Here is a 22,460-nt window from a genome sequence, read left to right on the forward strand (position 1 = left end):
CAGTTCATCCATATCGCATTGCCCTGCGACTGTGGGTGCGGGAACCTGGCGGCAAAGCTTTGGCATTTGGCGTTTTCCCTTGTGGCGAACAGGTCTATCTCTGGATGACCCCACTGCTGGAAGTACGGGTGGAGTACTGATGGATGTATCTCCCACTCGTGCATTTGGTGGCTGTACCTGCTGAGCAGATCCGCCATCTGATTGTCCTTGCCGGGGAGGTGTTCCGCCATGAGGAAGATGTTCCTCTGAATGGCCCACTTCCACATGCTCTGAGCCAGATGAGACAACTGTGGAGAGTGTGTACCTCCCTGCTTCTGAATGTAGTACATGGCCGTCATGTTGTCCATCCGGATTAACACGACCTTGTTGCACAAGTGTACCTTGAATGCCTTCATTGCCATGAAGATTGCCATCAGCTCTAGGTGGTTGATGTGCATCTTCTTTTGCTGCGATGTCCATAGTCCCTGCACTGTGTAGTGGAGTACATGAGCTCCCCAACCCTGGAGAGATGCGTCCGTTGTTAGGATGATCTGTGGCACAGGCTCCCGGAACGGTCGTCCCTTGCAAAGGTTGTGTGGATTCCACCAATGCAGAGAGTTGTATGCACGACCGGTCACCAACACTAGGTCTTTTAACTGTCCGTGAGCCTGATTCCACTGACGTGCCAAGCACTCTTGAAGCGGATGTATATGTAGTCTCGCGTCCGGGACTATGAAGATGCAGGAGGCCATCATGCCTATCAACTGCATGAACACTCGTGCTGGGAGCGAGTGTTGCGGTCTGAATTTTTGTATCAGCAATTGAATGCTGTTGATCCTCACTGAATTTGGCTGTGCTGTGGCTGCCAGAGTGTTTATTGTCGCGCCTAGATACTGCCGCACATGGGCGGGCTGAAGGTGTGACTTTGGGTAATTTAGTGAGAATCCCAGATTGTGAAGAAGGTGAATGGTGTGGGACATGTTGGCAGCGCACTGTTGGGCCGACTTTGCTTGGACAAGCCAGTCGACCAAATAAGGGTAGACGTGAACGTTTTGTCTCCTGAGGTGCGCAGCCACTATCGCCAGGCACTTTGTGAACACCCAGGGCGCTGTAGTTACTCCGAAAGGGAGGACTTTGAATTGGTAGTGCTGATTCTGGCTGGTGAATCTGAGGTATTTTCTGTGTGACGGATGTAGCGGAATGTGAAAATATGCATCTTTTAGATCTAATGTTGCGAGGAAATCTCCCTAATTGAGCAACGGAAGAACCTGCTGCAGTGTGAGCATATGAAAATGTTCTGACAGAATGTATTGGTTTAGGGGCCTGAGGTCCAGTATGGGCCTGAGGGACCCATCTTTCTTTGGGATTAAGAAGTACAGAGAGTACACTCCTGTGCCTCTTTGTTCCACTGGTACCAGCTCGATTGCCCCTTTTTGCAGCATGATGAGTACCTCTTGCTGCAATAAGTGCAAATGCTCTGTGGACATAGGACGGTGTTTTGGGGGTATGTTGGGTGGAGTGGATGTCCACTCCAGACAATAACCGTACTGGATAAGCTTTCTGACCCACCTGTCTGTGGTGATGGATTTCCAGACTGACAGGAACTGTTGGAGTCTCCCCCCGACTGGTGTGGTATGGTCGGGGGGCAGTGACAAGGCGTCACGGTTTGTTGGCGGCGGAGGATCGGGAGCTGTTGTTTCCACAACCCCTGCCTTTGGCGCTGTTTCCACGATAGCCACCTCTACTTTGTTTGTTGTATGAGGTTTGTGCGCCACTCTTAGTGTACTGTGTTTGCTGGGACAGCTGGCCTCTGGAAACACCTCTATTGCTTGAGCGACGAAAAGAACCACCCCATAACTGCTGGGACTGGAGAGCCCCCATGGACTTTGCAGTCTCGGTATCCTTCTTGATTTTTTCCAGGGTGGTGTCCACCTCAGGTCCAAATAAGTGATCAGGGTTTACAGGCTGATTTAGGATGGTGGTTTGTATCTCTGGCTTGAACCCGGAGATTCTGAGCCAGGCCTGACGCCGCAACATCACACTGGTGTTAATGGCCCTGGCCGCGGTGTCTGCTGCGTCTAGTGCGCACTTAATAGAAGCATTTGAGATGAGTTTCCCTTCTTGTACGAGTATCTCTGCCGCCTCTTTATATTCATCTGGCAAGTGTTGTAACAGGGTCTCAAGTGTATCGTAATGTGCCCTGTCATATCTGGCCAAGAGTGCCTGAATGTTTGAAATGCGCCAGATATTAGCTGCTTGAGCGGCCACACTTTTCCCTGATGCTTCTAGCACTTTAGATTCCTTGTCAGGGGGAGGAGCATCACCCGTAGTGTGTGAGTTCGCCCTCTTCCGGTCATTGGAAACTACTAAAGAGTCCAACGGCAACTGGCCCTTGATGTAGGTAGGGTCCCCAGGCGCCGGCTTGTATTTATTTTCAATACTGGGGTTTATAACTCTGGCCCTTGTGGGCTCTTTAAAAATGTCAGCAGCATGTTTTAAGACACCCTTTAGCATAGGCAGAGTCTTTACGGTCTTCTCAGAGGTGGAAAAGGTGTCAAACAAAAAATCCACCTCAATAGGGTCAGCATGGAGCTGGACGTAATGGTTTTTGGCTGCCCTTTCAATAAGCGCATTAAATGCCGCTGAGTCCTCAGTAGGTGATGTTTTGACATTATACACTTGAGTGTCTGGGGCAGTTTGTGGATCCCCTGGGTCCGCAGCATCAGCCCATGGGTCATGTTGATCCTCAGGATCAGTGTCGGCAGGGTAGTTGTACTCATCATAGTCACCTTCCCCAGCCTCCACTTCTGAGTATGTGGGCGAGATTGGAGCAGTGTCCTGTCCACATGGAGCTATCAGTTCTACAAGAACGGGTGAATCCGTGGAATCCCTTTTCTTCAAAGGAATTGTGTAGGACTCCATAGGCTGTGCTGGTGTGATCTTTCGTTTGTAAATCGAAGGTTTACCGGTGTCGGCGTCGATGAATTGTTCAGACTGCTCCTCCAGCAGGGGTTGTCGATGTTTTGTGCCCACAACCGCAGGGGTAGGCTTCGGCCCCGGGGACACCTTCATGGACGCCTCGATGACCTTCTTAGGCACGAACGCCTTCGGCGCCACTTTCGGCGGCAGCGTAAATTGAATAGGCGCTGTCGACTTCTGCGTTTTGCTGGCCGGCTTCGGCGTGGAAGGATCCTTCGGATCGACAGCGGAAGCTTGGTCTTTAATGCGTTTCAATGATTCCGACACCTGCTTCGTGAAGGAGGCGGACGGCTGAGTCGACTCGACAGGTGCCTTCGAGCCACCACTAGGTGCGGACTCGGGGGTTGAAGTACTTTTGGCCTTGTCCGGCCGACGCGCTGGATCGACAACCTTTGCAGCTCCGAGTCCTTTGTCTGTGTCGACGGCCTTCGTCGCCGAAGTCTTCGGGTCGACGACCCTGACAAGTGCTTTTGGTGTCCCAGTCTTCGGCTCGACGCCCTTGAGCGACTTCACCGAGTCGACAACCTTTTTCGGCCTTGTCTGCACCGATAGGTCTGAAGACTTGGAGCCGACCAAGGCGACACGCGCTTTCGGTTTCGACGGCGCCTCTAGCACTTTCGGTTTTGTAGACACCAAAGCTTTTTCGATTTCACCAATGGTGGCTCTTTAGAAGTGTCCGTAGCCGGGCCCGGAGGCAAGACTGTGGAACTAGGTGCAAGATCTTGGGTAAGGCCATGTGGCGATCCCTCGACCTGAGCCGTACATATAGTTTGAACGGGGCATAGCTCCTCGCTTGAGCTATCTTCCGTGGCCCCATAGGCCTGATCGTCGTCTCCTACCTAGTCAACGATTTCTTCTGCATCGAGCATTTCTACGTCTGCGTCGTAGTTGGAGTCGATTTCTGCCGCTGGATTGGAAATCGGCTCTCGATCTTCCGGCTCGTCTGCCTCTTCTCCCTCGGTATCGAAAATGTTCACCGGGTCAGGTGCAGTCTGCTGGGCCTCCTGCCGCGCCGAAGTCGAATCGTCTTCTTGGAGCGGAAACGAGAACAAGCCATACAGTTGGTTTCATCGTGATCCGGCGACAGGCACTTGTTGCACACCGGGTGGACGTCGATGTGAGGATACTTCGAGTTGCACACGGGGCACCTTTTAAACGGGCTCCGTTCCATGATGGTTCGTCGAAGAAGGCCTGTAGCGTAGACCGGGCCTCGAGCACTGAAGAGCTGGAACAGAAGTGGGCACCGGTCGGAACACAATACCGACAATAGGAAAGGCCTTTGGGCCAAAGGAAAGTTTGTCGATTCCTAACTTGAGTGATCGAATACGCATCCGAACCCAATGGCGGAAAAAAACAATCTGGGGATGGAGTCGATGCCCATGCGCACTGTAGTCCAGGGGAGGAGCCACCTATCTCGTGATACTTCGAAGACTCTTCCAGGACAACAACGTGCAATCATCCGGACCCAACACTAGGCAGCGATCTATGCAATAATTATTAATTCAGCAGCCCACATGCCTCAAACATACTGTTTCAGAATGAGATGTTTCAATGGAATACTTTCAAATAGTTGATTTTTAAATGCAATGGTTACAGTTGTTGCAATATGCAACACAAGTTTAAACACAATTTATCATTGAGCTCAATGGAAGTTTTTAAGTAAATGCAATAAAATCACTTTACGTATGTTTTTCTAACTCAGGGCTGGATACTGGATTCAGCCCTGGTGCATTTCCTGTAAACAGTTAAAAGATATCGTTTGTTATACAGGCATTTAAGGAATATTTGCAACTTTAGAAAATTGACACTTGGAAGATTTTCTGGTTAAAACCAGGCAATGTATTCCTATGGAGTAAAATTGGGTTAACAGTAAATCAGGGTTATAATTACTTTCTAGGTTCAGTGCAGGGCTGAAAGGTGCAGAACTGGGATATCTCCTGATTGCAGGTGAGTAAATTTGTTTTAGGAATATTTGTAAGTTTGGAAAATCGACACTTAGTAGAAATTCTGAGTGAAACCCAGGCAATGTTACCCTATGGAGAAAATCAAGTTATCGGTCTTTGGGTAAGTACTCGGCTGGCAAAGTTAAGGTTATGGGGGTAGACTCAGAGGTCTCCCAGGATCAGGTAAATACAGTTGTTACACCCTCAGCAGCACAGGGACAGCCGGGTGAAGAGTGAGTAGGCCCAATGTTATCCTATGGAGGATAGGTGGCCTTCGGTTGGTGGCTGCCAGCAGGCAGACCACGCAGCAATGAGAGTTGAGCTCCTGGTCACTTACACAGGGCAAGTGGGAAGTAGAGTAGGGTAGTTACTGCAATTCCAGCGGCACTCGGGCGGCTGGGTGCGGGGCGCTTTTGGGCCTTCGAGTGCCCAATGTTATTCAATGGGAGTCTTGGAAGTTGAACAAAGGCTGCAGGCTCGGGGCAGAGATTCTTCAGGTGCGACCACCACTTGGGATCTAGGAGGATAGGTACGCACCCAGGAGTTGGGCAGAGGGGGCTGTGGGGTGCAGGGGTGTCTTTTGACTTCGGGAAATCTTACCCTCAACTGGTCGCGGTTGGAGGGGTCCCTTGTTGTGAGGCTGCAGGCGTCGTCAGGATCGTCGAGGAGAGTCCTTGGGCATTGAATTCCGGGTCACAGTTTCCAGGGGGATGTCCTCGTGGTCTTTGTCCACTCAGGCACGGGCCGGGCTCGGCAGGTGCAGAGTGTGCTGGATTCGCGGTTCCTGGCTGGCACCAGGGGTTGTTGCTGTTTGAGCAGAACCACTGCTCATGGGAGTCCCAGTCTTTAGATGAGTAAGGAAGGCAGGTCCTCCGGGGTTTTCGAGGTTGCTGTCCGCAGGAGACGCCGGGGTTTTAGCAGGAGCAGGTTCAAGAATCAACAGGCCGGTAGGGCTGGGTCCAAGTCAGTTGGTGTCATCCTCTTGTTAGCAGCTGCACAGCAGGTCTTTCTTGTTCTTCCTTCTGGTTTTCAAATCGGGATCCAAGGAAGGAAGGTTCAGGGTGCCCCTAAATACTAAATTTAGGGGCGTTACAGGTATGGCAAGGGCAGGGACCAATGGTTCCCTGTCCTGGGGTGAGTACACCCCCTATCCTGCCACTCTCCAGTGGGAGGGGGCAGGGGCCTAGCTCTGATTGGGTAGGGCTCCCCATCCTCAAGATGGCGGTAGCTCGGAGTTGTGCTTCACCTCGCCTCTCCCACCCGAGGGGTGGGATTGGCAGAGGCTGGCACACCCCCTTTCCTCACTTAGGGTTTCCCGCCTGTCTTCCCGCCAAAGTGGGGTTCAGAACCGGTGGGGGCCAGTTGCTGAGTAAAGCAAGTGGCCTGGAGAAGCTCACAAAGGCGGCATGCCTTTGAAGCTTCCCCTGCCCATCCTGGGGGAGGAGGCTTGGCACCCCGTCCCAGGATGTGCATTGTTTCAGGCCCCCGAGAGCGGCAAGCTCTCGACCCAGGGGTCCAGAAACATGTCTGGTGGTGGCAGCCTTGGTAGCCACGCAGTCTGAACACTGGGAGTTGGTTAGGTTTCAGGGGGCATCTCTAAGATGCCCTCAGTTGTGTATTTGGCATTAAATCCCACACTGGCATCAGTGCGGGTTTACTGTGCTGAGAAGTTGGATATCAAACTTCTCAGTCATCAGTGTAGCCATAATGGTGCTGTGGAGTTCGTAATGACAACCTCCCAGCACCATATACTCTTAATGACATCACTGCACTTACAGTGCCCAGGAATGACCCTGGGTACTGTAGGGGCACAGGGCTCATGCACCTGTGCCCCCACCACTGGTATAGTGCACCCAGCTAGAGGGGTAACTGAGGTATGCCAGGGCAGTGTGTTTGTGGGAATGGCACACAGGGATGTGTGCCATGTCAACGCTATGTTTAGTTCTGCACCAAGACACTCAGCCTGCAAAGCGTGTGTGTGTGGTGTGGGTGTGTGGTGTGTGGTGTGTGTGGTGTGTGGTGTGTGGTGTGTGGTGTGTGGTGTGTGGTGTGTGGTGTGTGGTGTGTGGTGTGTGGTGTGTGGTGTGTGGTGTGTGGTGTGTGGTGTGTGGCGTGTGTGTGGCGCGTGTGTGTGGCGCGTGTGTGTGGCGCGTGTGTGTGGCGCGTGTGTGTGGCGCGTGTGTGTGGCGCGTGTGTGTGGCGCGTGTGTGTGGCGCGTGTGTGTGGCGCGTGTGTGTGGCGCGTGTGTGTGGCGCGTGTGTGTGGCGCGTGTGTGTGGCGCGTGTGTGTGGCGCGTGTGTGTGGCGCGTGTGTGTGTGGCGCGTGTGTGGCGCGTGTGTGGCGCGTGTGTGGCGCGTGTGTGGCGTGTGTGTGGCGCGTGTGTGGCGCGTGTGTGGCGCGTGTGTGGCGCGTGTGTGGCGTGTGTGTGGCGTGTGTGTGGCGTGTGTGTGGCGTGTGTGTGGTGTGGTTGGCGTGTGGTTGGCGTGTGGTTGGCGTGTGGTTGGCGTGTGTGTGGCGTGTGTGTGGCGTGTGTGTGGCGTGTGTGTGGCGTGTGTGTGGCGTGTGTGTGGCGTGTGTGTGGCGTGTGTGTGGCGTGTGTGTCAGTGTCAGTCAGTGTCAGTCAGGGTACAGGGCCCCTAAGGGTGGCACAATAAGTGCTGCAGCCCTTAGGTGTCTTCTCTGGTCATAGTGCCCTGGGTACCATTTACCAGGGACTGACATGTGGCCAGAGATGCCAATTGGGTTTCGGTTTCAACACAGTTTTAGGGAAATAACAGGCCCCGGGCACCTGATTGGCAGGAGCCCAGGGCACACAGTCAAAGTACATCAGCAAGTCAGCAAAAAGTGGGGGCATACCATGCAATAACGATGGCACTTTCTCACAGGGACAAAATGGTCTTGGAACCAGGGCAAGGGCAGAACGAACTGCACACACTGCGGTGCTGGGGGCAGAGTCAAGGGCTGCGCTGGGGCCGGAGCCAACGGCACTGGATCCTGTGGAGCCAAAGCTGGATCCGCCAGCGGCGCTGGCAGACCAACAGGATTTGGACACGGGTCCCTAAGGCGCACCGGTGGCAGCCCGAGGGCTAAAAAGCCGGTCCATGGTGGCAAGAAACCCTTGCACCTATTTGGGAGTCACCGACGGACCCGTATAAGGTGGATAGACCCCGGTATTCCCATTCGCCAAGGGAGCCGCATGGGCAGAACCCCTGTCCCCCTCATCCGCATCCGAGGACCGATGGGGTGACTTTGGAGAGCGAGCACTCTTCTTTGACTTCTTTTTATGTCGTTGCTTACCAGAATCCGAGGGCGAAGACTAGGAGCCCGAGGAACGACTACTGCAGCCCCATGAGCAGTCCCTGGACCCAGAGCGGCGCCTGGACGAGTGCCGGGCCTCCAGCAGTTTCCTGCACCGCTCCCTCAAGGCCTTTGGGGCCATAGCTAGACAGTCCCGGGAGTCGTGGTCGGTCTCCAGGCAGTAGAGGCAAACATCATGGGGGTCCGTCACAGACTTATTACCACGACAGGTCCCACAGAATTTAAAACCAGGGGGAGACAAAAGTCTCAAAAGAGTGTCAAAAAGTGACTAAAGTACGTGCTCTATCTGGATCTGCGCTTGCTGGCGCGGAGAAATAGAGAACTGACGTCAGCGCGCATGGGTGGCGCCTAAGTAGTCTCCGTGACGTCATCTCGGCGCATACGATGCCAGCAACGGACGTGGAGCTGCACGACACCACCTACTGACGTGCAGGGGTACTACTAGCAAAACTTTCCGGATCCAGTCTGACGCCTGGGGATATTCTATGGTAAGGAATCTGTCACTAATGTGTCTCATTCAGATTGTGTGTACAACAAATGATTAACACTGCAATCTGATAACGCCCCACTGCTCGCCCACACTACCACAAATATAGAGTAAGGTGCTATCTACTTTTACCTCTGCTTACCTTTGGGGTTCCACTGGACTCTGTGCACACTATACCTCATTTTGGTGCAATATATACAGAGCCAGCATTCCTACACCCGGATTAGAATATCGTCCAGTTTGATGTTTGTAGATTCCACTGGCTACCAATCAGGTCAAGTACTAGCAATCAACACACATTGTGCAGTTTATAAAATCTTCCATCTGCAGTTCCAGTCATACTGTCATTAACGATCACCGTGTTCACCCATTTCATAACTCTTTAGAATTTCAAAATTTGTGTCGATCAAGCAAATCAAGTCCATCTTAGCTGAATGGCTTAAGGCCAGCACATATACTCAGTAACTGTGTAGCACACAAACATTACCAGCAGTGTGCAATACAAGCATCAGACACTTTAATAGTTTGTGTCAAGATACTATTCTAAAGTAGAACACTACACTTCATATTGTAACATGGCAAACCCAAAAAGTGACGAGTCATGATCCCAGATAACAGAAAAACACAAAAACATTGAATGGGAATCTGACACATATGGAGAAGACTTTTGAACTGTGCACGTGTCAGTTTAAAGAAAAAAAAGTCAGGGTACTTTTTCAAAAATAAAAACCTAAAAATAAAAACGACTGCTTACCTCTTCTTCGGGTTTAACTTTAAATTTCCCTTCCCGAACAGGAAAGCCACTGCCAAATTCCTTAGAAGCAATATCTGCTCCATATTCCACAGTGACATCTTCTTCGATGGTACTAACCAGCCGCCAGAACTCTTTCTCCACAAGCTCAGTAGGAACCATCTGTGAAATAAAAGGAGTAGCATAAACTAAAATTCTGAGTGAAACATCAGCCTAAACTAATGGACTTAACATAGTACTGAGGTTCTTGGGGAAAGCATGGAATATTGGTTAATGCTTTGTTGAAGAACTGCAGTCCACAACTTCCAACCTTGTGGTAATTATCACATTCAGCATTGTAGGAAGCTGGTTCTTTATAGGATACATCAAAGTGAGATACAAGGGAAGCCCTGAACGCTTTACACAATATAAGTGGACATGGCTTACTATGGCTATCCCAAGGGGCTCTTCTAGGGGGCAGTGTGGTCGAGCAGTCTTAGGTTTTTCACAGAGGAGTGCAAGACATCTACAAATACACACAATAATCCGTAAATGAGACACGACTCAATAAGGAGGTACATCACCAATTTATAAAAATGACACGTTTAGTTATATATGTTTAGGAACCAGAAGCAAATTGTTCAGGTACATTTTTTTTTAAATCAATAATTTTCAGTTCAAAAAGTCAACATTGCAATTTCTGGAAGCTGCAATGTTAGCCTATGGAAGAAGAACAAGTCAATGCTACCTTCAGGTATTGTACAGCGACTTACAGGACTAATTTCCAGGAGTAAGGTGAGTGGTGGGCAAGGTTCAGAGCAGCACCAGCACACCACCACAAGCCTCACTAGGGTCACCTTTGGTTCTCTTCTACATGACCCAGGGGCGATGGGTGCAGAGTGTCTTTAGGCATCGGGGGTTTTTCTTACTGGAAGCAGTCACGGTAGATGGAGGCCTATGTGCAGAGGCTGCAGGCGACATCAGAGTTCACTGGGTGCGAAACTACAGTGGACTCTGTTTCTGGAGACCTGGTGGACCACAAAGACACTGTTGACCCACTTCAACTCTGGCTTAAAGCAATGGGTGTGGTGGTGTCTTCAGGATTTGCTGTCACAAGGTCTTCACCGGGGTCTTTGGATGCCTGCAGGCTTGCAAATAAGCAAGTCGCCTACTTCTCAGGAAGTCTTGGTTCCTGGGTGAAGTGCTGGCAGGTTTCCCGGGCTTTGGGGGTTCAGCAGCTGCAGGACAAGTCAGAGTTTGGCGTAATTGTCTAAGTCAGTAGTCAGACCGGCAGGGTTGACGCCAAGTCAGTTGCTGGGACTTCAGTTCTTGCAGCATACGACTTTTCACATCCTGCTTAGTCTTTCAGTTTGGCAGAATCTGCTGTTCTGGTGCCAGAGGTTCCCCCAATGTTGGGTAGGGTAGTAACCAATGGGCTACTGACCCTTGGTGGCACTACGTCTCTCCTATATGACCACTTTCTGTGGGAAGTAGCCCTAACTCTGTCCCAGAATCCTTAAGTATGCCATCACAAAGATGGCTATTTCTGAAACGTCATGTCCACCTCAGTTTAGCCAACCTGGGGGGGGGGGGGGGTGAGTACTAGCCTGAAGGTTACATGCCTATCTGACTGGCAAATTTTTCCATCTGTCCAGGTGGCAAATGGGCTCAGGACAAAGGGGGTCGGCTTCCTCTTCTGGGAGGGGAGCCAGATTTGCATTTCAAAGGTGGCAGCTCTTTGATGCTTGCTGGCCTAGGAAGGATAATCAGCAGGTCATCCTGTGGAAGGGGGTGTGACACCCTCTTCGAGGACAGGCTTTTGTCCTGTGTGTCTTAAGAGCAGAAGGCTCTCACCCTAGGAGGTCAGAACAGTGTCTCAGGTGGTAGGCTGGCAGAATCCAGTCAGTGAACACACCAGAGGCTGGTAGGTTTCAGGGGGTACCTCTAAGGTTCCCTCTATGTGATGTATGGGTAAATCCAACACTGGAATCAGTGTGGGTTTACTAATACGTGATCTTTGATACAAAACATCCCTATTTTCAGTGAAGCCATCCTGTAGCTGGGGAACTCGTTTTCACCAGTGTCTAGCACATGTTCTAAAATGGCTTCCCTGTTCACTTGCACGGATAGTAATGGAATTTACCAGCACAGTGGCATTATCTGCTCACACAGGTATGCCCTCACAAGTAATACCAAGCACCCTGCCCTAGGTATGCAAGGCCTGCTGCAGGGTGGCATACAAGAACTACATGCAGTGTTAGGGGTGCCTGGCACGCAGGGATGTGTGTCAAGTCATGTTTTCACTTTTGTCTGCACCAAAACACACAGCCTGGGATATCAGCCCAGCATGAACTTAGGTGAGGGGTCCCTTAGGGTGGTACTATTCTTGCTGCAGCCCTTGGGGGACCCTCTTTAGAACCTCAGGCCCTAGGTACCCATTGGAACAACAATTGTACAGTTTTGGGAAAGAGATCTGGCACTGGGGACCTGGTTAACAGGAACCCAGTGCACTTCTAGTCGAAATCCCATCATTTACCAGGCAAAAAGTCAGGGTGACCGTGTCAAAAAGGAGTACTTTTCTACAGGCATGTTTTGCAGAAGTATTTAAATATACTATATGGCTGCATAAGAAACAAACACTTAAAAGTTACGCTGCGAGACAAAAAAAAGCAAACAATAGAAGTGAGAATTTGCTTGGTTTACTGCAACCACCTTTTTTTCATATCACATGATAGGAGAAGATTAAGCTTCGGTAAAATAAAAGGCGAAGAAAAACAAACAAAGGAGCTGATGCCCATGCACAATGCTAACTACGGGTAGAATACCCTACCTCATCACTAGAAAGACTTCTTTGAATAAAAACTAGGCTTGAAGACTTTGCAGAACGTCTTCTATTCCATTTGCAGGAATGCAGTTTAAAGGAAAATGTGATACCCACAGAGCATGTGTGGTTTGAAAGTCATTCAATGGTAGACTAGTTTCACATTTTAGCCTATAGTTCGGAAGTCAGAGCTTAATCCAAGGATCTGCACATGCTTTGTTGACCTCTGAACAGCCTTCGATACAGTGGACAAGGATCATCTTTGAAATAAACTAGTTGACTGAGGAATACCACTTGGTCTAATCTCCCTAATATGACAATTGTATACATCAAAAAAGGCACAGTTATATTATAGCTTCACAGTCGAAAACATATCGAAGAGGATTCAGATATCAAATGGCTCACGTCAAGGATTTCATAAAGCTGGTTTGAGGTGCTGTCTGTAAGGCACCCATGGATTTGCCTGCGTCAGTGTCCTTCATTTTCTTTAGCTGTGTGTCCACAGCAGGCCCAACGAGGTTTTCCCTATTGATTGGTACGTTGAGACTGTGCTGCTGCACATCTGGTTTGAACCTGGATAATTATGCGTAGCCATGCATATCTACAAAACATGATTGATGCATTGATGCCCCTTGCAGCAGTGCCCGGTCCGTCTAATGCACATTTGATTGTTGCATTTTATGACTGGCTCCCCTCATTTACCAGGTCTGACCCTCGTTTTTAGGTCTCGGCTAGCGTAGGCTGCGCACATGCGCAGTCTCGCTGGCGAGATTTAATGACTGAGTAGCGAGGGTAAACCCCACCCCTCTTCTCCATTGGCTGGCCTACTTAACGGCAGCCAAGCCATTGGAGAAGAGGTCTCTGTGACGTCATTCTCTCGCTCTAAGCCCCGTCTTTTTCGGTTTGAGGGCGTGTTTTTTAGTTTTGTTCTACTAGTGATTTTCTCAGTGAAAAATACGCCCCCCAGTCTGAAAAGGACGGGGCTTCCAAGAGGTCTTCTCGTTTGTCTTTGTTCGGTAGCCTATCCGTTTAATCTTGCCAGATTCTACAGTTACGGGTCGGGCCATTAGGGGGCGCATGACAAGGATCCAAAATTAGCAGCTGGGGAGCCCCGGGGCGGCTGCCTTGGTCTCCCGCCTCTTCTCATTCCAGCCACACCACTCCCCTCTGGGTTAAGCCAGAACTACGTGCGAGCCAACGCAACGCACTCTATGAAAGACCCGCGCCCACTCTTGTTGCAATGAGACATTGATCGGTGTGACAGGAAACGGCGAAACGAACAGGTCACTCCCATCCGAATAGCCAACGGCTTTACTGTTGGGAATCGAATACTGTTCTGCACCTTGTATAGTCCTTGGGCAATACGTACCAATCTCAGGCGATTACTCCGTTTTGATATAGCGGCTGAAGAAGTTCACCATCTAAGTGAAGCCGCCATTGTTTCTTTCGCGACATTCTTATTGCTGCAAAACCTGGCGGGAATAGTTTAAATGGTAGCCTAGTTACGTCATGAGGTCATGTCGTAAACAGGAAGAGTGAAAGCGCGCAAAGCTTTACGGGGACTGTAGTCCTCCCATTAATCTGTAAACCGTCTGCTATGATTACATCTTAGTTTTTCCGTTTTATATTTAAAACCACATGTCCGGTCCGTAACAGGTAATCTTAATCTGTCGGGGAAAGTTGCACTAATGGTTTTGTGGTATAAAAATGCTTTCTGGGTATTTTAAAATGCACTGGGTTGATCTGGTGAGTCAGTTGTTTTCGGTTTTAATTATGGGTCCAAGCAATTGTGCATTTCACTTCTTAGATCGACAGTTGTCCACTTTATAGTTAGGGTTGCAACCGGCACCACCAGTATTTTAATGACCCAACCGGCACAAAAATAAGCAGTCAACAAAACCCGTATAGTCCTTACCTATGCGGTTTTGTTCACAATTATATGTAATATTGCGTCCCGACCTTTCCAGGATTTTAAAACAACAACAAATGAATGGCCTGAATTTTTCTCTTCGAAAGGCGGCAACCCTTCCATCCCGTTCAGTTCAGTGTGAAATGCCTGCAGTACCCAACTAGAGATCCGATACGTTGAGGGGTAGTGTTTTCTCTTACGTAGAGCAGGACGTTCCAGATGGAATGTAGTGGAGATTCCTGGTAGCCAGTAAAAGGAAGCCCCGTCCTTTTCAGAATGGTGGGCGTGTTTTTTATTTTCTTTCTCCCTTTAAGCACAGTCCTTTTCCAACTGTTGGTACATTCTTTGTCAGTCAAAATCATGTGCCCCAGTCTGAAAAGGACGGGGCTTACAGACAATGGCGTACAGTTGAAACGTGGGTGACATTCTTCGAATGAGAGTGAAGTGTGAGGTTTCCGACCCAGTTTGTTGTTTTGCCTCGGCGCCGGCAAAATCAATAAGGCAGGCTTTGTGATAAACAGCGGCGGTGCATGCAACCCAGCTGAACATCATTTACGAACGCCTGTGTTTATAAGAGTTTGCAAATTAAACCCAGGCATAATGGCATTAATAATGTTCGTTAGCAAACAGAGTGGCTGTCTGTAGGGGTGCAATAACCTGACATTGGAAGGAGTGACAAAGTAGAAAGGAAACCTGGCCATCCGTAAGATTTAGAAGCACAGATAACTGAAAATTATAACATATGGTGACACAACAAAAACTGTTGTAAAATGTGGGAAGGCTTCGCTTTCGAAAGTCAGTGTACACAAGAAGCAGACATGCTAAAAGTGTCACATGTTTTACACAGCATGTGGCAGGCTACGGTTCTACTGCCGACTGCCAATGTTTCTCGCCTGTCCCAGTTCATCTAGGATGCTGCGCGTGATGGGCGTGGCCATGGTTTGTTGTTGCGTCTAAGGGCCGCCTCTTTCTTTTAGTGGGAGCAGCTGCGGGACATTGCTCCAGCTGCAATGACCAGTAGCAGACTTTTTTTTTGCTTTTGCTTTTCACGCGGACTGTTAAATGTTCTCATGTGACTGCAATTATTACACTGGTGCTTGTTACTCGCAGGGAGACAACTCTCGAGGGTGGGCAGGGACGAAAATGATTTGGTTTGAAACTTTTAGCGTTCTGCCCCAAGGAAACAGTGGGCGCATTTGTGGGCGGGGTGGGGCGACTCTCGGTGCGCCGGGGGGGGGGGGGGGGGGGGGACTCTGTGCAGGGGGGGGGGGGACTCTGTGGGGGGGGGGGGGGACGACTCTGTGCGGGGGGGGGGGACGACTCTGTGCAGGGGGGGGGGGAACTCTGTGCAGGGGGGGGGGGAACTCTGTGCAGGGGGGACGACTCTGTGCGGGGGGGGGGGACGACTCTGTGCAGGGGGGGGGGAACTCTGTGCAGGGGGGGGGGAACTCTGTGCCAGGGGGGGGGGGGACTCTGTGCCGGGGGGGGGGGGGGGGGACTCTGTGCCAGGGGGGGGGGACTCTGTGCCAGGGGGGGGGGGGACTCTGTGCCAGGGGGGGGGGGGGGACTCTGTGCCAGGGGGGGGGGGGGGACTCTGTGCCAGGGGGGGGGGGGGACTCTGTGCCAGGGGGGGGGGGGACTCTGTGCCAGGGGGGGGGGGACTCTGTGCCAGGGGGGGGGGGGGACTCTGTGCCAGGGGGGGGGGGGACTCTGTGCCAGGGGGGGGGGGACTCTGTGCCAGGGGGGGGGGGGACTCTGTGCCAGGGGGGGGGGGGACTCTGTGCCAGGGGGGGGGGGGACTCTGTGCCAGGGGGGGGGGACTCTGTGCCAGGGGGGGGGGACTCTGTGCAGGGGGGGGGGACTCTGTGCAGGGGGGGGGGGACTCTGTGCAGGGGGGGGGGGGGACTCTGTGCGCGGGGGGTCTGTGTGGGGGTCTGTGTGTGGATGTGTGGGTCTGTGGGGGGTGTGGGTGGGTCTGTGTGGGTGTGTGGGTGTGTGTGTGGGTGTGTATGGGTCTGTGTATGTGGGTCTGTGTATGTGGGTCTGTGTGTGGGGGTCTGTGTGTGTGGGGGTCTGTGTGTGTGGGGGTCTGTGTGGGGGTCTGTGTGTGTGGGGGTCTGTGGGGGGGGGGTCTGTGTGGGGGGGGGGTCTGTGTGTGGGGGGGTCTGTGTGTGGGGGGGTCTGTGTGTGGGGGGGTCTGTGTGTGGGGGGGTCTGTGTGTGGGGGGGTCTGTGTGTGGGGGGTCTGTGTGTGGGGGGGTCTGTGTGTGGGGGGGTCTGTGTGTGGGGGGGTCTGTGTGTGGGGGGGGTCTGTGTGGGGGTCTGTGTGTGTGGGGGTCTGTGTGTGTGGGGGTCTGTGTGTGTGGGGGTCTGTGTGTGTGGGGGTCTGTGTGTGTGGGGGTCTGTGTGTGGGGGGGTCTGTGTGTGGGGGTCTGTGTGTGTGTGTCTGTGTGTGTGTGTCTGTGTGTGTGTCTGTGTGTGTGTGTCTGTGTGTGTGTGTCTGTGTGTGTGTGTCTGTGTGTGTGTCTGTGTGTGTCTGTGTGTGTGTCTGTGTGTGTGTCTGTGTGTGTGTCTGTGTGTGTGTCTGTGTGTGTGTCTGTGTGTGTCTGTGTGTGTGTGTCTGTGTGTGTGTGTCTCTGTGTGTGTCTCTGTGTGTGTCTCTGTGTGTGTCTCTGTGTGTGTCTCTGTGTGTGTGTCTCTGTGTGTGTCTCTGTGTGTGTCTCTGTGTGTGTCTCTGTGTGTGTCTCTGTGTGTGTCTCTGTGTGTGTCTCTGTGTGTGTCTCTGTGTGTGTCTCTGTGTGTGTGTCTCTGTGTGTGTCTCTGTGTGTGTCTCTGTGTGTGTCTCTGTGTGTGTCTCTGTGTGTGTGTGTGTGTGTGTGTGTGTGTGTGTGTGTGTGTGTGTGTGTGTGTGTGTGTCTGTGTGTGGCATTTGCGAGAGATTAAGCTATTGGCATTGTAAATGACAATGCCAATTATTTATCCGTTTTCAAAACCAACACATAAATAGAAATGTTGTCATTTACAATGCCAATAGCTCTAACTTTTGCAAAGGCGAGACCGTTGCATTGTAAATGCTTGTTTTGTATTCATCTGGGAGATGTAGCATCATGTCTTGCATCTCATCCTAGTGTATTGGGAGAGTAGGCCAACTGAATTGGCGATGTGCCAGTTGTTTGCGTACCCTGCTGCTAGTTTTTGCCTGCTGCATGAATTTGTGTACTTTTTGTCTGAAGGAGGCACATCTCCAGTGCCTTGTGATGCAGCTCTCTTCCTGACTGTGGTGACAAAGGAGTCGGCTGGGGATGTCCCTGTAAATAGGGTCAGTTGGAGATGGCCTGTATTTCTTCTCTATGCAAGGAGTTAGGACCCTGGATTTGACTAGGTCCTTGAAGATCTCTTTGGAAGTGTTGAGGACAGAGTCAATCATTGGCAGATATTGAATTGTGCGCTCTGTGCGTGAAAGTGTTTCCACGAGGATGTCAGTTGGCTCCTCAGTCACGTGCATGGGGAGCTTGTGGTACTCCACCCCTCTTTGGATGACACAAAGGTATGAGGATGTCTCATCTGGTGGGGACGCCTTGGTAGGTACTGGTTGCTCCATGTCTGGGTCATCCAGGACCACATCATAATCATCCCAAGGGTCGGGGGTACGGTAGGTGTCCTATGTTCCTTGCGAATCTGTGTTCTGTATCTCTCCCTCTTCCTCCTCTTGTAAAGAGGGAAAGTGTGTTGATGGTGCCTCTGGGGGACTGAAAGGGATTCGGCTTGAGGCCCTGAGCTCTTGTGCCACCATGTTTGGTGGAGGCAGTGGCAAGGATTGTTACCCAGTCACCGTGTGGGCATGGTGCCGAGCCAAACGGCACGCTTCAAAGAGAACGCATATGCAAACAGCTTGAAAAGTGAGTAAAAAAGGTTTTAATCCCTACTCTAGTGAATTCTTGTCGGAATTTATGCCCAACATGGGATAGCACCCACAAGGAAATAAAAGGAAATACGGAAGGAGAAAATGAACAGAGCAACCCCACACGGAAGGTGATACATCGTGGTTCGTCACTAAAGACAGAGGTGGAAATATAAGAACTTTTACATATGTTGGACTACAAATGAATTCGGTTTATACAAATGATGTGGGTTTGATGTAACAAAAAAAAATCAGATGCAAGGAGACGGTTTTAAAGTTTTTACAATCGCCATGGATTATGGGAAACGTAGTCTGTACGCAAGGAAATCACCGGTTATAGCTTGAGTGGCGGGAAATGCAAATTATTTGGGCCAATGGGGAGATGGAGAGGTGTTTAAATAAGGGGAAGGAAGGGGGAGGGAAACACATCGGTTAGTGAAGAAATCAAGATGAATGTCCCGTAACGGCAGTGGCAGGTATGATACCAGTCTGCTACAAAATAGAAGGATTAACGTTTTCGCTTCATGAGACAGTTTAAAGATGTGATGTGTGATTGAATAGCAGTGCGGACAGGTGTTTGTAGAGATGCGACGTAATTTTGTTAAGGAGTTGGGCGGAATGATTTGCGAGTGGGATTATGTGTGTTTGGGCTCAAGCCAGTTTTGGAGGGAGGAGGGGAGGAGGGTAATATGTGCGAATGTTGACAGTTTTGGTGTGAGTGCGAGTGATACAATAGATATGGGCGCATAAGGAGATATGTACATGTGTGAGACAACCGTGTTGATAGCGCTGTATGGAAATGTGGGAGAGAAGGAGGAAATAATAGTAACAATCGGCGCGGGTGTCTGAGAGGTGTTGATTCTTCATGAGGCCGGGGCAAGCCATAGAGCAGTGGTCTTCAAACTTTTTTACTCTGAGCCCCACCTAAGCAAAATGTTTGGAGGTCGGGCCCCCCCTCCAAATCTTTATGGCAAGTATTGGGGAGCGGAAGGGACATGGCTGCGTGCAGGGAGTGGGGCTTATGAGATGGTATCAGAAATACTTTTTCTATAGCTTATGAACTGCACTAAATATGAGACTTATAAAACAGCAAATGCATCAAACAAAAACAGATTTTATGCCGAACAAACTGCTCCCCATAATTGGGTGGTTGTGAGCCCATCACACGCTTTGACCCCCATGCAACTACACCTGCTGCACTAATGATAACTGCAGTCCTGAGTAGCAGGCTATCTCCTCTGTATATTTTACCTCTTCCCCACCATGACAGATCATCACCTCGGTCCTAATGCTTTAAAGAAAAATAAGCTCCGATGCCCCCTTTTAAAAAGTAGACAGTCATATCTGTGATGCAGTGGGCCCCTCAAATCCCTGGGCCCCAGTCCTGCTGCATCTGCTTCCTTAATGATCACCAGCAATGGCAACTTACACATTTGTCAGCAGCATCAGCTTCACTAATGAATGTCCCTTAAAAAATAAAAACACTTCTATTGTCCCCTTCTTTGTGATATCTCTCTGAAGATGTCGTCTCTGGTCATTTGTAAACATAAAAATGAGTCCTCATACAGTGCTCCCTATTGTGGGCCTTCTCTTTGACAATATCTATGAATCTCGCTCCTTTCTTGTCTCCTAGACCATTGCTGTGAGGCCCCAGCTATCAAGACATTAGGGTTCTGCATCTGAATGCAACCCTGCTGAGCTTCTACCAGCCACCCCATGGACTCCGCTTTCACAAAAACTGCCCCTGAATGGTTATAACTGACTTTGAGGAGTCATTGCCTGAAAGCGAAGGGTGTGGTGGTAGTGCAGAAAGTTAAAGAAACCAGCCATTAATTGAAGTGCATTGTGAGTGCAGAGTGATCACTGAGTGCAGGGTAGGGGGTGAATGGTTTGAGTGCATGGGGAACAGTGTGAGGGCATTGTGATTGCTGTGAGTGCAGGGTGAGTGTAGAAGTTAAGGATGAAAATGAGGAGAGTGTTGTCTGAATGCAGGGTGCATTTCCAGACACTTGAAGTATGTCAGCATGTTATTGACGGCGGCGTAGCGTTTCACATACAAGTTTAACTGTTGCTATTATGGAATTAACCTGGGATCGAGGGTGGAGGAAATAAATAATGTGCTGATCCTGCAACAAACTTACAGTTTTGATTAGGGTTGTCAGCTCATTATTTTGATGTTCCAGGCGGTACAAAATTAAGTACTCACTAAAGCTGTATTTACAGAATTTATCTGTGCATACTTTGAACAGCAAATATAAATAGAAAGCAATTTAAATTGTGTTCTAGGGCTGCCTGAAAGATCCATGACTGATAATTAAAAGGAACAGACTTAAAAGTCACACTACAAATAAATATGTTCTACTTTATTTATAAACCGCATTTAGTGCCAAAACAAGAAATTTGCAGGCTGTTTATGAAACACATGGCTGGCATTTTTCTTTTGGCAACTTGAAGACCTGTTAGCCCTGTGGAGGTTCCCACCTGCCTATATAATTCTAAAATAAACTACTACCTTTCCAGCTTGGCTGCTGTGCTCTTCTAATACAGCCCAAGTGCAACATTCCACACAATTGCCTGGGAGGCTTATGTGATAGTTGAACTCCAGTCTGGGAATATTTTTAGACAAAGTTAAAATGTTCCAAATATTTACAAACAGGTTTGAAATGGTGTAATTTGGCTTCTCTGTGCAGACACGGAGCTACTGCCCTAAAGTTACCTCTGAAGACAGAAGACAAGGGGGCAGATTTACAAGCCCCTTGCGCCACTTTTGCGTCATTTTTTCCATGTTAAAAATGACACAAATGTGGCGCAAAGGACTTCCCCTGGGAGTATCTCATAAACCCCAAAAGTACTGCAGCCCTCACAGTAAGCAAGCAAGCATTTGCAATGCAATAGGTCTCTCATTATTTAAGTTTGAGCTATTGGCATTCCTAAATAATGCTACACCAATAGCTCAAACATTAACAATGCCAGACCTATTGCATTGCAAATGCTTGTTATTCCTGTGAGTGCTTGTGTAGGCAGGGCCCCGTGCACTGCTTGGCCCGGGGGCTTAGAATGCTGTTAATACGGCCCTGGATGCAGCATGTCTTATGTCTTATGTGGGGGATGTAGGTTTGAGATGCATGAGGCTTTGAAGACATTCTCCGTGTACGAATTATATGTCCCTAGCAAACTTAAATACATAGAAAGCAACTGAGCACTTTGCAGCTGGAGGGATGACAATTCCGAAGGTATGGGGTATTAGGGCAGGTGCTGGTGTGGGACCAATGCAGAATGAGAATAAGCAGGTATCGGATGTGAGGAAGAGGGACACCTGAGGAAATCTCACTGGGGCGCTGTTGGTACAGGTTCTGTAATTGGAAGGATTACAGACTTATTATTTTCACTTTCTTTTATGTCCATGTTATGTAGATTACAGTGGTGCAGGGGATATTTTGCATCCATATTTACAGCTCCCGGCATTTACGCTGTCTGACCACTAGAAAATAAATCGTCACTTGTTGAACTTTACATAAGTGCAAAACGGCGCCATAGTTGGTAAAACGTAACAAACCCAGGCCCCTGTGATTATTACCAAACTTGCCGTTTTGGGGCTAGTAAAAGGTTCTTAAAATGAAGCCCCTTCTTATTTTGTGATCACAACCTCCACATCCCACTCAGATGGGTTCGCCTTTGACTGTTGTTGATCTTTCTGTTCCTATTTTCGCTCTTTCTTCAGTTCTCAATGTTTTTAACCGTGGATGGGTGCGGAGGGTTCAAACAGTTCATGTTTATAATATTGGAGCTGCTGTCTCGCTTAAACATGTGCCTGCCGCTTCTGTGTTGCTTCATATTGCGGTGCCTCGTTCCTGTTTTACAAAGCACTGGACAGGCATGGGATTTAAGAGAATGTGGTTATGTATTTCGTGTTGCTCTACTGCCCGTGTTTGTGGCGCTGGAAACTATGAAAATACAATGAAACATACTTACAAACCCTCACTGGGAAGGGAAACAAGGAGTTAACACTGCTTTTCAACAGGATCAGGCATTTCACAGTTAAACAAGCATTTACAATGCAACGGTTTCGCCTCTTGAAAAGTTAGAGCTATTGGCATTGTAAATGACAAAATTTTGATTTGTGTGTTGGTTTTGAATACAGATAAATAAATGGCATTGTCACTTGCATTGGCAATAGCTTAATCTCTCGCAAATGTGAGACCTATGGTACCCTACTGGACGAGCTCAGCAGGCAGCAATTACTTGCAGACGAGTTCTATAACACAACAGCGCTGTAAATGACAAGCGTTATTATCGCGGGCGGTTGTGGTACGCATTTTATCCAGTCAAGAACGGTTTGCTTTTGTATAAATAAAACAAACAAAGCTGTTGTAATTGTGTAGCAGATCTAAGCT

General features: G+C 49.7%; 1 protein-coding gene across 2 annotated transcripts in view; it reads right to left on the minus strand.

The window, feature by feature from the left end:
• The window catches only part of KDM5B (lysine demethylase 5B), an 877,335-nt gene that overhangs the window by 594,269 nt on the left and 260,606 nt on the right, over positions 1–22,460 (minus strand). For both annotated transcript variants that reach the window (XM_078644101.1, XM_078644102.1), the window contains one exon: positions 9,461–9,619. In XM_078644101.1, the coding sequence (XP_078500227.1) occupies positions 9,461–9,619 (159 nt within the window). The remainder of the gene's footprint in view (positions 1–9,460; positions 9,620–22,460) is intronic.

This window comes from Lissotriton helveticus, chromosome 5_1, assembly GCF_964261635.1.
Source record: "Lissotriton helveticus chromosome 5_1, aLisHel1.1, whole genome shotgun sequence".
In the NCBI taxonomy this organism is placed as follows: Eukaryota; Metazoa; Chordata; class Amphibia; order Caudata; family Salamandridae; genus Lissotriton; species Lissotriton helveticus.